Source organism: Eurosta solidaginis, chromosome 1, assembly GCF_040869045.1.
Source record: "Eurosta solidaginis isolate ZX-2024a chromosome 1, ASM4086904v1, whole genome shotgun sequence".
In the NCBI taxonomy this organism is placed as follows: Eukaryota; Metazoa; Arthropoda; class Insecta; order Diptera; family Tephritidae; genus Eurosta; species Eurosta solidaginis.
In genome coordinates, this window is record NC_090319.1 from 328,596,730 (window position 1) to 328,613,342 (window position 16,613).

Consider the following 16,613-nt stretch of genomic DNA (forward strand, 5'->3'; position numbering starts at 1 on the left):
CTTTTTGTCACCAAATCCCACCTGTGACTTGCGATCACTTCTCCGGTGACTTCTCTCACTAGTTATATGACTTGCGTTCATACAACCCTGACTGTAACGTAGACTGGAGTTGCCATCCAATACTTCCAGTCCGTTTAGTATATCATCTACAAGCATCTACCATTTTCATCAGGTTACAAAACCCGGAGCAATCATTTTCAGCATACCTCCATCACATCCAACAAAATATAGATTTACATAATTCATTGTTAAAGTTAAGAGTTGAATTAGAATTGGATTAAAGTACATTTCCGTCAATGCGCTTAACAACATCAATCTACTTAAACATCGATCACGTCGTTATCGACGGCAGCTTTAGCTGCTATGTTCAGAATATCTTTATTCTACCAGGTCCAATCGTAGGCTGATCGCCGCCACATACGCAACCGCATCTGTGCAGCGAAGAAAATGCACGCAGTAATACAAACGAATTTTGCACAGGTGCCTTCGACCGAACGATGTTACAAAGCAGTGGGATCACAGCGCAGTGGGACCGGTTTGGAAAAAGAAAGAAGGATGTTCTATACAGTGCGTATACGTACGTCTCAGCATTGTGCGGCATACTTGAGCGCTATCGCGAATATGGAAGCAAGACGTTTATTTAGATGAATAAATGAGGCTGAACGGTGTGAGTAGAGGACGTCCAATGTTTGCTGCAGGGAATATTGACCGAAAATTCTGCTAAAAGCCCCGATGGATGAGAAAAAGTTTCGGGACCGGCGCGAATTGCGACAGGAATGGTAGCAGCGACCTCTTCATTGCTAGATAGCGAAAGATATGACAAATTTGATACCTCAATCCCAAACAACAAAATATATGCTCCGACAACCGACCAGGACGAAGTGAGAGTAGTAATATCTCGGCTGGAAAATTATTAAGAGACGAGAAGCGGCGGATTACCATTTGAGCTATTCAAACACGATAGAGAAGAGTGAGTAAAGAAAATGCGTTACGAACGGGCGAGCGCTTGGCTTCTAATTTGAAATATAACGATATATTAAGTGTAGACTGAAACCCTTGGGCGACGGACTGGGAAGAACAGCTGTCGGCTAATCGATGCTTAACAAATTTTCAGATAGCGCAACCCCCTACAATTGCTTATTGAAACTGAGTAGATAATTGAAAAGTACTCTCTCGGCAAACGTAAATCATACGCTATAAATGTCTCATAATACCCTACGCCATGAATGGCTGAGAATCATGTATGATGTCTGCCGAGATGGGTCGATCCTTGGAGAATTCGAGAAAAAACATTTGTACCAACCTCACTGCCATCACGTTTCCAATTTTATGCCCCTATTACCGTTTACAACGCAACTCTGGTTGGGTTGAAATTTCGCAATTTGGTATTACAGATTACAACTCAACCTGTCAAAACAAAATGTCGGTTGAGTTGTCCAGTCTAACAACTTTTTGTGGTATTACCATTTACAACCTTTTGTTAGTGTAGTTGTCAAAGACGTAAAAATCTTACAACTGATTACTAGCAGTTGTCTCATACAATTTTGCAGTTGTTTTGAAAAAATTTAACGTTTTACAAGACGGTTCACCACCTAATTTTTAACAAAAATTTTGGAAGTTAGTATCAAAAGACACGTTTCGACCTCCGATTTAAGAATCCGAAAACGAAAATTGAAAATTTTATTTCTAACTAGCAGGGTACCCGACGTTGTTCGGGATGCGTATTTATATTAAAGTGGCCCTTATTTTTTTTTTTTATTAAGTGTATGTGTACGACAACCAATCGCACACCTACCAAAGCATCGCAGTACACACGAAAGCTTTGCGCCACCTGTCAGCGAATAGATAAATCGAATTGCACCAAAAGGTTTGAGTCCCTGATTAACGCGTATAAAAGGTTTAAAATCTTAGTAAAAAGTATTTCATATTGTAGGAAAATTTATAGATTTTGGAGCAAATACATTTTGACCGATAACTCAGTTATCGATTAATTTATCTAAATATCACAAAATTCAAATCAAACCTGTGACCTTCCTCTATTGTTTGATGCCCATATTGTACGCATATTTAGAGGTTTTAGATAAACTCATTTTAACCGATTATCGTAATATGGCAGCGTGAAATACTTTTTTTTTGGTACGCCACTCTATCTATTCATGAATTTGATTTTTAATTTATATGAAATTGAAAAAAAACTTTGCAAAGGCATTCTTTGATATTTGTTTGGAAACTAAGTGCATTTTCCTTCGTTTTTCAAAAAAAAAATCCTTAAAGGTAGCTTAATTATAGCTTAAACAACTATATCTTTTTTATTTCTCACGCGATTTTAATGAAATAAGTTCTAGATTCCCTTCTGGATTACAGGCTATCCATCTGTGACAGTCTCATAAAAATCCATTCGTTAGTTTCCGAGATTATCGATATCATACAGACAAAGGACAAACAGAAAAAAGTGCTGCCGATGCATTCTACGACATTCCAAACGTCAAGTACACCCATTTTTTTTAGAAATCTTGGATGTACAGACACGATTTTCTAGAGATTTATTATAGTATAGATAAAATCTAATTTCAAGTGGTTGCTGTATTTACCAGATTTTTTGCACACACTAATGCAGAAAGGCGTTGGACTCACCCAGGGTTATTTTTACAAATCGCGGCCAAAGGCCGCCAACGCAGAAAGATGTTCTGTGCAAAAAACTGTGGAACGGGCCTCATATTTCGGACCCACTCGTCCCACACAACGTTTAAACGAAGGATTACATTGAATAACTTTTTGACTTTATGGAGCAATATTCCGAAGTTGGACGAGGCTGGCCGCAGTTCGGATGCAGTCAATATAGGTGAAATTATGCGAACGTGAGTCCCATTGATACTAATCACTTCTCCTGGGAATCCTGTTTTAGAGTAAAACACAATTTTTGCTGTTTGGGTTTTAATCCACTTCGCACAAATATGCTCCTCATTGAGGAGTCCTAAATAATATCTAAAACCAGTCCAACACCAAAATCATTTCCACAGCATATTTGATAGCTGCCGTCAGCAAGTAATTGGAGTGTGGCGCATAATTTTAATATACGAACGCGTATGGGGAAATGGTTCTTAATTTTGTTTAGTAATGAGCAAAATGCTTCCTTTCAAATCTGCAAAATAACTTCATTAGAAGCTCATCATTTGTCACTTAAACATTTTCTTTCTTCGTGCTTGGTAGTTCCAGGTAGGATTGGAATGATCACGCGAATGTTTTCCGTATTCGCGACATGTCAATCACCAACATTTTCGCCATTATAAAATAGATTTCATATAATATCCGTTTTGCGTTTAATAACAAAATCACATTTGCAAATGCTTAAATTTCCGCCACAAATTGATCAGCTGCTCATTTATCTGTCAAATCATCACTTTCTGAAGTTGGCAACTCAATTCAACTTCAACTGAAATAATTTGTAATTCGTAATACTAAACAGGAGTTGAGTTGTCTTAAAGTTGAGTTGTTTTAATTACAATCCAACTAAGTTGAGTTGTAAACGGCAATAGGGGCATTAAGTTCCGCGCTTACGAAAGGTTGCTTTAAGAAATATTTTTCCTCATATTGGATTTTCATTCAAACACCTATCTCACTTCAACATGCCTCAAAATCCTTCGCGAAATTCCAAAATTTTCCACTTAAATTGTCATACAAACAGAAAAGCAATCTAATATAAAGGTAGTAATAAAACGGAAAAAAAACTTCGCACAAAAGCTTCTGATACTGGCTGCTGCTTATAGGAATTTCTTCACGAACCAAGTTAATTTATTACGCCAAATACCTTGTGTAAATTTAGTACCAAGGTGAAGAAAGGATCTTAAAAAAAAAACAGAGAAATTATATAAAAGTAGTGTGCTGGTGAGAAAAGGAGAGTGCGGGCGAGAGTGTGAGTTAAGCGTGGATTTATTAGAGATGCGATGCACTTAAAGTAAGTGGAAAATTTAAAATGCATTACAAAATTCTACACAACTCAGAAGTGTGTGTGTGCATTCTGGTGAAAAGTTACTTTTTACTGAACTAACTATTAGTGAATCTTTGAGTCTTTGGCACAGATAAAGCTGGTAGTATTTTGGAAATGAATGTATGTTAGTGCCAGAGATTGCTATCAATTTGTTGCAGAAAAAGAAAAAAACGCATTTCATCGAAATCTAATTCGTTTTAAAGCTTTTCAAGCAAAGTCAAATTCGAAAGAAATTTTAGCGCATTTTTAGGGCGAAACCTGCTATCTTGGGCCAGTGTAACAACAATACGATTAATGAGAAGGGTGTCAACTCCACCAAATATCTTTTTTAGCACAACTGAGGTGATATAAAAGTTTCCACTATATCAAATTGCTAGTAATTATTTAAGTAAATATATATTAACATCTGTGTAACAAAATTTATTGTTTATTACGGCGTCCTAAACTCGTATTTCTTTTATAATAAAAGTCTTTCAGATAAAATTATTTCCGGACCAAAAGAAATTACTAAATCCAGACTTTTATTTCATAAGACCGAAAATAAAAATTAAATCTGGTCTTATATTTTTCAAGGACAGAATATAAGTCCGACCTCATATAGGATCCTTCTTGTTTCAACAGAAAGGAAATATCTCAATTGGATCAAACTTTATGCCGAAAAAGCAGGTGCAAGTTTATATTTCTAGTATAAGTAAATTTTGAAATGTCCCTACAGGATTCAAATACAAACATTAGAGAGATTTTGGTAAAAAATTCCTTTCAATTGGATGAGCCTTTTTTTTAGTTATGAAGCCGGACCTTTATTCTGTCATTAAAAAATAAAAGTCCGGATTTAACTTTTTTTTTTCGAACTGAAAAATAAAAGTATTCATGATTCGTCATGAAGATGTCATGGATATCCCCATAAACATTCCCCGAGGACAATTCTCGGACCCGGACTTTTTCAACTCAAAACAAGTAAGGGTGTCTATGTTCGGTTGTAACCGAACATAATATACTCAGCGTGATATTAGCTCTTGATGGATCGGGCACCAAATGTCGGGTTGAAAGTCAACGCGGATAAGACGGATATGATCTTGTTTACAAAGAGGTACAAGGTCCTAAATTGGATCAGACCTAAGTTAGGTGGGGTGACCCTACAGGAGAAACATTGAACAAAGTATCTAGGAATCATCCTAGACAGTAAGCTATCATGGAAGCTCAACGTGGAGGAGAGGGTGAAGAAGGCTTCAACGACACTTTATGCATGTAAAAGAATACTGGGGTGTACGTGGGGCTTATCGCCCTCTCTTTCTCATTGGGGTTTTACAGCGATTGTAAGCCCTATCCTATACTATGGAGTTCTTGTTTGGTGGAAATCCACACAAAAAGCAACCTACCTCAAACAATTAGAGGGGGTATGCAGACTATCAATGCTTAGCATTACGAGAGCCCTGAAAACAACCCCGACAGCTGCACCGCATGCCATTCAGCACATTCTACCTGTAGACCTGGTAGCAAAGAACATAGCGTTAACAACTGCAACCAGGCTCGGTGCCTCGGGGCGCTTGAGCGCCGACCATACGGCCACAGTAGTATATCGTCATCAATCGCAAGACGAACAGACTACCTGATTCCCTATCTGCGCTTCGAGGGCGACCTTAAGGCCACAATAGAGGTGGACGGTTGACGCAAGGGTACTCAAATGGTGGATGAGGCCATACATGTGTACACAGATGGTTCAAAAGTAGTGGAAGGAGTGGGGTCTACAGTATACTGTGCTGATCCGGATATAAACAGATCCTACAGGCTGCCGGATTACTGCAGCGTTCTCCAAGCAGAAATAGTAGCCGTAACCAAAGCAGTAGAAACCCTGAAAGAAAATAGCCCAAGCTACAATCGTGTTAACTTTTATATTGACAGTCAAGCAGCAATTAAGGCAATAATCTCGCATAGCACAGCATCTAAATGCGTGTTAGAGTGTTAGCAGTCCCTGGAGAAAATCGGGACAGGGAGAAGCATACATCTTTATTGGGCCCTAGGGCATATGGGAATAGATGGGAATGAAAAAGCTGATGAACTGGCTAAAAAGGGCGCATCCCTTGAAGCTTGCTCCGTAGACGTCCCAATTAGACTGGGCAAAATTAAGCGAAGTCGAGAGGTTCGCATGATCGACCAATCAGAAAAGGCGTAGGTTCAAGCGTGGGGCTGTAAAGTGTCGAAGATTATGTGCAGGTCTTACAACCTTAGACTAACAAAGTTGCTTCTATCATTAAAAAGAGGGGACTGTAGACTCATGACTGGACACTGCCTTCTGGCGTCACATGCCTTTAAATTAGGCTTGGTCAGTGATAGCATATGTAGGAAGTGCAGGCTGGAGGAGGAAACGATCGAGCGCGTTTTGTGCTCTTGCTCTGCGCTTGCCAGGCTAAGACTCCAGCTATTAGGTGTGATACAGCTGTCAGATCTAGCAGCAGCAAGTGGCTTAAATCCCAGGAAGCTTCTCGTATTTGCCAAGAGGACGGAGTTATTTTATAACATAGGTCCTGGTTTTTGATAGGGTTTTTCAGTTTGGTCGTTAAAACAAACTTCTGGTAACACTACGGACTTATTCAGTCTATGTGAGGTCCTCATGGACAATGTTCTTAAATTAAGTTCAAGAAAAAAGAAACGGTATAATTCGTGTGCACTACAATGTTAAATACAATATTTGGCACAAAATACCAAGCAGTTGTAGTGGCCCAACGGCTATGATGTTGCGATCGTGTGACGCGAGTTCGATCGCAGTCAAACTCTGAAGTTTTTTAAAAAAATTTTTATATTCTATTTGTTTAAATCTTATTTTTCGTTCAGCTCCATTCACATATGCACAGGTAATTCTCAAACTTGTTATGAAATGTTTTAAATATATATTCAGATTGCATCATCAAATAAGAAAAATTTCTCGATAGGAGAAATATATGAAAAAATGCATATTATGCGTTTTTTTTTTTTCAAACCTTTTTGGAATTTTAATAATAATTTGTTTTGTTATTAATATTTTTTATTAATGACAAAAAAATTATTTATTAATAAAAAGATAAATGAATGGTTACTACTTGAAAAAATTACCTTCCCCACTCCCCCCAAAGATCAAGCACAAACCGTTCTTGAACTGACACCGAAAAATGTTAAATCGACCACAAATTGTTCTCGAAGCGTGAGAACGCACAATCTTAAATCAAGCCCAAGTAGTGCTTGAAATGGGCACAGAAGGTTCACACATCAATACGAAAGTGGTCATAAAATACGAACGGTGTGCTTGAAAAAATGTTCTTAAAACAAGCCCATCGGTCGCGAGTTAAGAAAAAACGTACTTAACAGACTTTTGTCAACGAATGTTCTTAATTTTGAACGTGTTTCGTTCGTTTTATAATGATTTTTTCTCTGAGTGTAGTCATAAAAGGTGCCATGCCCATTTTCAAAATTTAAAATTTTTGTCTTATTTCTTGTTATCCACTTGTTGTCAACTTGGGAAAATAAATGCCATCCATATTTCGTCCACAACCCTTTTAAAAAATCTTGTATATAAAAGCCGGCGTGGTCCTTAACTAATTTTGTTAATTTTTCTTCGAAGCATTGCTTTTAGTAAAGGGAACCTCTGCCGAATTTTGTTATGATAGGTTCAACGATTTTTGATTTATAATTAACAGTATTTGTTAAGTTGATTTTATCACTAGTGTACGGTGCTACGCCCATTTTTAAAATTGTTTTCAAATTTTTATCAAGCGTCTCCATATTACTCCACGCATCAAATTTCAACATTCTAGGTGTATTATTAAGTAAATAATCAAGTTTTTTGTGTTTTCCATAATGTTATGTATATAAAAAGCGGGCGTGGTTATCATGCGATGGGAGATGAGTGCCAAGGATCACATATACCAAATTTCAACAAGATATCTCAATATTTACTCCAGTTATCGTGTGCACAGGCAGATGGATGGACGGGCGGAAATGGCTAAATCAAATCCGTTTGGAGGTCTCCATTCGTGTATGCCGGCACTTCAACCGTTATGTTACTAAAGTTTATATAATCTGTGTGCAAAGCACGCTAAGTGTAAATAAAATAATTTAAAAAAAAAATTTTAAGTTAAACGATTTTATTGAAAACAATACTTACATTGAGTAATAATAATACTAAAATCTATAAAATAATTAGGTAGGTCCTAGGTACTAGTCATCACACTCCTCATCAATCTAGGGCGTTGATAAAAGCGTTGGGCGCGAGAAATTTCTAAAAATGTGAGGCGTAGCATAACCTTATTAAGGTTTAGTTGGTCTTACTTATGACTATCAATAGAAATTTTACGCATCCAACGCTTTTATTTAATTGTCTGATCAACGCTCTAGTTTGATGAGGAGTGTGATGACTAGTACCTAGGACCTACCTAATTATTTTCTAGCTTTTACTATTATTATTACTTCCTGCAAGTATTGTTTTCAATAAAATCGTTTAACTTTAGATTTTTTTTAATTATTTTATTTCCAAGTTTTTAGTCTTTATTTAAATGCCTATTATTTCTCATTCTATTTAGTTCATTTAGTGACTCATTATTACAAGGACTCTTTCTTGACAATTTGTTACAATCTAAGTCCTCAATGCATAATCCTTCCAAAGACTTTACTCGACTCTGCGCCACGTATGCTTGTCCCTCCTCGAACTCCAAAATATTTTGATGTCACTTCTACCGGACTGTATGGAATATTTGTTCCAAATATGAGCCTAATCGGACCACAAATACGAATTTTTTTGAATATCTCGATCCTTGTGCCACCTGGCGACGATTTTTTTTCATATGTCGCTTTCTATTCATGTATGAATTATGTGTTCCAAATATGAGCCAAATCGGACCACAAATACGATTTTTTGAAATATTTCGATCCATGCGCCACCTATCGAGGGTTTTTTTTTATATTATTGTATTGTCATCGGGCTCTGAACTATATTCCAAGATTCAAGCTTGTAGCTTATCGGGAAGTTACTAAAGTTTTAATTACAAAACTCGTTCACAACGATCGTGCAGCCTGTCAAGTCAAGCTAAATAAAACCGTTTAAAAAAGAATCTTGTGCAACTTACCTGGCGGATCGCAGTAAAGTAACTGCCTTTTCCAATTGTTGATCTCTCAAAAAACGATGTAAACGCAACATGCAATCTTCCCTAAAAATAAAATTAAAAAACGTTAAGATTTAAAATAGCACAAACTTTAATTGAAATATACAAAACAAATATAAAATGCATGGTATGCAAAATCTAAATACATAAAAAAATAACTTCAAAGCTGAAAACTAAAGAAGATACTTCTATTAATGGAGCACGCTTTGATAATAAAAGTAGACTTTTACAAATGTTATACGGATCATAGCTGAAAAGGGAAAGATTCAAGTGTTTGGGGAATATGAAAATGCTATTAAGTAAATACAATATGGTCGAATGAGTTGTAAGTATAAATGTTTTAAATATGTACATATTAAAATACCCAGCAAAAACTGTGATGGTAAGCAATAAGGAATATTGGTTGTACTCCTGACAGATAAACCCCAGAATAAGGTAGAAGCAGTACATCATACGCATAATATTAAAGCCTTATTTTGGGCTTGTACGAGAAGCTTGAGCTGCTAGCCACTAGGAATAACGCCCGAAAATTAAAAAAAAAATCGGCGACAGATGGAAGGTTTTAAGACTGGAGCAAATTCTTGTAAGAACAAAAACGGCGACCTTGTTACTGATGTCCAGAGAGTACTTAGATTATGAAGGGAACACTTCTCTGTTCTCCTCAATGGAGACAGCGGGGGAGGGGGGTCAATGGGGGGCATCTTGCACCGGGCACTACTAACAGGGGGTGCCAAATGGTCCACAAAGCGGAACTTCCCGGATAATTTGTATTTTTATTATAACTGATTTCTGGAAAAATTGTTCTATACTAAAAAATGCATTTATATATCGGGCATACTTGCGACAAGTTGTGGAATAATTGAAAGCGTATATCTTTTTTTCTCACGTTCAACGTTACGATGGGAATTATTAAAACATGCTTTAACAAAAACTATCAAACTTGAATCTAAAACACGATGGAGCGCCAGAACACACGCGATTAACGTTATCGTCTATGGGCTATAGAATGTACTAGAACACTTAGAACAATTAGCAGAGGACACTAACACCACAGGTGACACCAGAAGCGAAGCTGCAATTCTGTTGCAAATATACTAAATTTTAGTTTCATAACATTAGTTCATTTCTGGTATGAAATCTTAAGGAGGATTGATCGTAAACAGCTCAGATTTACAAGATCCGCGGATGAATTTTAGAGAAGCGTATCATGATCTTAAATCATTAGCGACTGAACTATCTGAAATTGGATGATTGATCGTAAACAGCTCAGATTTACAAGATCCGCGGATGAATTTTAGAGAAGCGTATCATGATCTTAAATCATTGGCGTCTGAATTATGGGAAATTCGTGACACTCTCTGTGAAGAAGCTATAGAAAAAGAGAAGTCTCTTTGTGGAAAATGGGATATTGATATTGGAAAGCGTGTAAGAAGGCGCTGCAAAATGCCCGGAGAATCGGCTAGAGATGTGGGTCTTTCCGCAAAATAAGAATTTCTCCCGTTATGAAAAGTGTTCTTGATCGTCTCCAACAAGAAATACGTACAAGATTTACACGACTAACTGACCTTAATTTTACGTTTGGATTTATCGTAGACGTTGGAAATTGGTCAAACAAGGATAATAACGACTTGAAAAGAAATTGTAAGAACTTGGTGAATTTTATAATATATATTTCGATGGAATAGAACTTTTTATCGAAATATGTGACTGAAAAATATTACTTCGCAGTAGAAAAGAAATTGAACCTAAAACTCCGTTAAAATTACTTTTATAATCTCGTATGGAGAAGATGTTTTTCCAAACTTGCGACTGGCACTTCAAATACTCTGGACAATCTCAATATCAATTGCTAGCTACGAATGTTCATTCAGCAAATTAAAACTGATTTTCACATATGTATTTACGATCAACGGTGGGGCAAGGTCGCCGAAGTGACCTAAGTGTGTTGCCCCGCGCGCAAGAAAACCTCACTACACCACTGGCCCACCGTGAATCGGCTGATTGGACCAAAGTCTCTTGTAGGATATGATTACAGCACGCTCCCATACTAGCACCTTCTGACTAGCACTAGCCCGACTACCTCGGAACAAATTTTGTGACCTTTATAACCTTTGGCAAGGTGGGTTTTGGTCGCCTTTTACCACAGACCTGCTTACAGCGCGACTATTTAAAGCTTTTAAACCTGATAAGGTTCATAGGTTCCCTTGATTGAACCAAGTATTGATCTAAGGTCCTCATGCGTATAAGAGGACTTAGGGATTTTCGTCTAAATAAACTGAGGGGCAGCCCAGTAGCTTAGGTACCTTTGAGGAACTGATACAGTTTTTCCTTATCCTGTTTTAGAACCTTCGAAATAACATTGAACACGTCTTCATTTGAGATTTATGGTAGACCTTAATGGAAGTTCTCAACTTATCCACAACCCACAAAATAACTGTTAGATTTTTAGTATACATTGCAATTTGTTTCAACGCAACTGTACACATATCAAATTTGTATGATTTGTTTAAGTCAAAACAAAATAAAAACTTGAATAGCTTTTACGTTCAGCACTACAAACATAGTTAGCTGGACAGCTTTAAACTCAACTAAATAGAGTAATGTTATTGAACTGCGCTAAGATAGAAAACTCTGTAGCTAGGGAAAAAAAAGCTTTAGCAAGGATTAAGCAATCATGAAAGGCAATATTGAAAACGAACAAATGCACTTGTTTACATATATACAAAATTGGATGGATATATGTCCATAGTAGTGTAACCACATTCTTTTTATTTACACACACATACAAATATTTAATACATTCAAAGGCAAAAAGCATTGACTGTGAAAAGGAAAGAGTGCAGAAGGATGAGAGGTTATACTGTGAGTACATGGAAAATGTTGAAAGCTATTTGGCAAGATATTTGACTGTTTTACCATCGTTTTGCATAGGTCAAATTTTTGTTGCACACAGGCAAAAAATCTCAAAAGAAAAGAATTAAAATTCAAAAGAAAAACTAATTTAAAAATGTCTACGAATGAAAATCTTTGGGCTTATGGGCTTACAATTTTTTTGGAGGAAAGTATTAATTTTGAGAGGAATTTAAGCAATTTAAGAATTTTTGAAATGCCTAACAAATTTATGGTAACAGTCGAGCTGTAGTAGAGATATGTAAGTAATTTATTACGATTAATGAACCTGTCGGTCGATCGATTTACGAAAATAATTGCTAAGAGCGCCAAGGACTTTTTTACAATAAAAATAAGAATTTTTCTTCATTAAGTTTTCTCAAAAAATTATTTTGAAAGTGTAATACGAAGAATCTATATTATTCCTTACTAACTCTTTTTGGGTTATGATATGGTTCAATTAAATGTGCGCCTTACGCAATAATAAAGATATGAATATGAATATACATGTGTGTATAGGAATCGAGCACTTTCTGAGAACCGGTTACTTTTGGGGCCGTTTACATTTTCGACTTCAGAACGTATTACCGTTTTAGAACCGGTTCTTTTTTGTGCCTATTACTTTGTAATAACCGGATAATTTTTCCAAACCGGGTACTTTTTAAACCGGGTGCTTTTCAATAACCGGGTACTTTTTTGAACCGGATACTTTTTTGAACCGGAAACTTTTTTTAACTAGGTACTTTTTAGAGCCGGGTCCTTTTTTGTGCCGACTACTTTAATATAACCAGGTAATTTTTCAGAACCGGGTGCTTTTTATAACCGTGTATTTTTTAAGAACCGGATACTTTTTTAAACCATACCCTTTTTGAAAATCAGGAAATTTTTCAGAGCAAGGTACTTTTTAGAGCCTGATACTTTTAAAAACCGGGTACTATTTTGAAACGAATACTTATTTTGAATTCGGTTCTTGTTTGAACCGGGTATTTTTTTAGTATCGCATACTTCTTTGAACCGAGCACTTTTTTGAACTAGGTACCTTTTTAGAACCGGGTACTTTTTTAGAGCTGGAAAAGCCTATCGGCCAACGAACGCACTTAAATTGGTGGTATGTATATATGTCCAAACTAACAGTAATAACTCTGCTGAGAAAATAAGATACTGTCATACAAAGCAACAGTTTTGCACCGCAGGTTTAATAACTACCTCCGTACCAGTGCTAATCGGATGCGGAGCGGAATCGTTCGTTGTCACACTTTTACCAACAGCGTATTAAAAAGGTCTACAAAGAGGAGAATTTCTTAGGACGCTCTACGAACATCACAACATAAAAAGAGTGAAATGAACGCACGGCGAGGGGAAATAAATAGAACTAGTACCGTCTCTTAATGTGGTAGTTATGCGCTAGTTCGGAATTAGTGCGATTCGCTTTAGGGTATATAAGCATGTTAAGATCATACTGAAGGTGTAGTGCCTCCTGCATAAGAAGTACAAGTATGCATTCATTATTACAGAGACTATTTATTATTTGATAGTTTTATTTTTATTTTTTGACTTTTACTATAAAAATCGGAAATAATAATTATTTTTGCAGGTTTTTATTTCGCACAGAAAATAACAATTATATTTGGATTTTTTTCTTTTTGTTCCAGAATTTTTATTTTTATATGTAAATAACTACTTTGTTGCGAGCGAAACATAAAAATTGTAAAAGAACAGCTATTTTTGGAGCGAAATAAGAAATTATTATTATTTTCCATTTCTATAATTAAACATTTACGATTCCATTTTTAAAGTTGTCGTAGGATAGTAAATTAATTCCGGAAATAAAGTAAAATAACAAAATTTTTAATTCAATAATTCGTATTTACTTTTGATCATCGATCGCTTTCTCCGATGTGGCGTCAAATGGCAATGGTTGGTCCTGCTCTGGCATCTCGATTTCATTCGAAAGCACTTCACCTATTTCACCAGCAATTTCAGCCCATTTATTAGACAGTTCTTCCTGTAAATATCAGAGAGAAAATTTATTATTATTTGTTTTAAACAATTAGAAAAATATACAGAGACTTAGAGCTGCGTTTGAGTCCTGTGATCATATATGAAGAAAATAATACAAGTCTCGAATAGGGCCGCTGTTGTTTGATATCGACCAGAGACGAAAATTTCATAGGTAGTATCTGGCAAGGCGCTGTCTACCTAATATTGCTAAGTCTCTAAAGAAGCCCTATATAAAAGACGGGGCTTGAAACTAAACATAATGCACAGGACGTTCATCTCAATGTACTGCATTTAGCGCTCGAACTTCCTTGCTCTCGTACTATTCTTATAAAAATTATTCTCTTTTATTTGCTCTTACTATTACTCTTACTGTTGCTCTAACACCTAATCTCACTCTAATCTCTGCTGTCACATTTACCCTTTCTCTGACTCTTTCTCTTATTTTAACTCTAAGTATCAATAATTCTTACTCTTACACCCGGTCTTACTGTAATTCTTTCTCCTACTCCTCCACTTATTTTCTATTAACTTTACTAACTTATTTCTTCTCCTAACTTTCCTCTTACTCATACTCTTTTTCTCACTCTTGTGCGTATCCTTTTTCTTACTCTCAATCTCACCTATTCTAACTCTTTCACTTACTCTGACTCTCACTGTACTATACTCTTACCATGACTCTTTATTTTACTCCTTCTCTTACTGCTGTTTTCGATTTTACAATTACCTTTAAACTTTTTATTCTCTTAATCTTACTCTTTTTCTTATTTTTACTTTAACTTTTACTAGTACTTTTACTTTCATGGTCAGATGCAATGCTGATAACCCCGAAAGTTCTAAACGTTTTCCGTTTGATACGTTTGGTTGACTCCAAACAAGTTGTAACATTTAATGCAGTCCAGTCTGGAAGCTACAATTTATTTGAACGACTTGGAAATTGTATCAAATGGACTACTATTTCGAACCTTGCCCTTGACAAGATGCTTTTGAGCATGATACAGAAAGTGACCACCATACTTTAGATCAGGCGTCTGCATTCCATAGTACATTGCGCATGCGAAAAGGCAATAAATTTTAATTTTTGCAGACCAATGCTTTAGACTCTGAAAATCGCCCGTATTAAGTATGAGGTTTCAAGCGTCTTTCGACTATAAAAGAGCGAGCTACAACCTAATACCAATCCTAAAACCTAATACCTGTGTGTCGATCTGACTTTGATAATTATACAGCGATGGAAGTCATCTAAGAGAGAAAACCTTGTCGAATTCTGATCCTGTCTCGCTGCTAGGTATTACAGAAGCGCTGTGGGTTCCGGTGCCCCCCATAAATTCAGAAAGCAAAAATTCAGAAACACATTTTTTCAGAAAACATTAGTCAGAACCCTTTTTCAGTAAGAAAATTCAGAGGTCGAAACTCAGAAGTCAAATCTCAGAAGTTTGATTTCAGAAGTCAAATTTCAGAAGTGAAAATTCATAAGTCAAATTTCAGAAGGCAAAATTCAGAAAGTAATCAGACGACAGAAAAAACATTAAATAATTCTCAAAATTCAAAAACGTTTATTTATTTGGAAGGAATTATGTATAAAGAAAAAGTAGTACAATCCAAAATTTTGAATTGTATGCAATACCGAGCATGTTATTAATTAATTTTTTTCGCGTTTACCTTTTTCAAATGGTTTACAATTTTTGTTGTTATATCGGCCTACTGATTTGTAAGATCGTGGCTTCGAATCGAGCTCAAGGCCTAACAATAATTATTTTATGATTATTATTGTTATGATACATTTTTTCTTAATTGAAAAAATTTTAAATAATAGAAGAAAGAAAAAAATTTAGACAACTTCCAAAAAGCTCGTTGTATAGATCCATTTCGGGAACTGCAAAATTCTTTCATCGGCAACGTTTAGGCGCCGCTGCTATAACCATTCAGCCTTCACAGCGGTTTTTTGTTTGGGTTTTCCTACTTCTATTCTGGTTCTTGCCAATTGTTATTCACAGCACTGCGACATCTGTTGCAGAATGGATGTAAAAATTGGACTTGTTTCATGGCAATGATGCCATAGTGTCATATTTATTGACACTTTTTCCCCGTGCTCTGGGATGTATTAACAATTTTTGTTGTTTCAATTAAGAAAAAATTTATCATAACAATAATAATAATAAAATAATTATTGTTAGGCCTTGAGCTCAATTCGAACCCTTTTGAATTTACAGTATTAAAAAACCGAAGTCTTTATATTTTTTCTTGCGTTTCCGTCTCGCCTCCAGCTGAAAATTGCTGCAGTTTTGTTTCTATTATTGCCTTTGATTTGATTTCTGAATTTTTGTTTCTGAGTTTTGACTTCTGCATTTTATCATTCTGAAAAAAGGGTTCTGACTAATGTTTTCTGAAAAAATGTGTTTCTGAATTTTTGTTTTCCGAATTTATGGGGGGAACCGTGGGTTCCATATAACAGCATTGTGCTGGATATCTGTACTGTCGTCAACCTTGAGGGACAGGTCATCGAACAGAGATCAAGCACATGCGAGACAATTTCCTCTCTTCTAGTTACGTGCAACCCTTGGTTCGTTAACTGAGAGGGCTTATGCCAGATGGTTACTGGAACC

The 16,613-nt window shown here is 36.1% G+C and overlaps 1 protein-coding gene across 1 annotated transcript in view; it reads right to left on the bottom strand.

The window, feature by feature from the left end:
• Nucleotides 1-16,613, bottom strand: part of timeout (circadian regulator timeout) — a 272,495-nt gene that overhangs the window by 78,339 nt on the left and 177,543 nt on the right. Inside the window, exons 9-10 of the mRNA XM_067767826.1 lie at nucleotides 13,881-14,014; nucleotides 9,085-9,165 (exon numbers count right to left, since the gene is read on the bottom strand). Of these exons, the coding sequence (XP_067623927.1) occupies nucleotides 9,085-9,165; nucleotides 13,881-14,014 (215 nt within the window). The remainder of the gene's footprint in view (nucleotides 1-9,084; nucleotides 9,166-13,880; nucleotides 14,015-16,613) is intronic.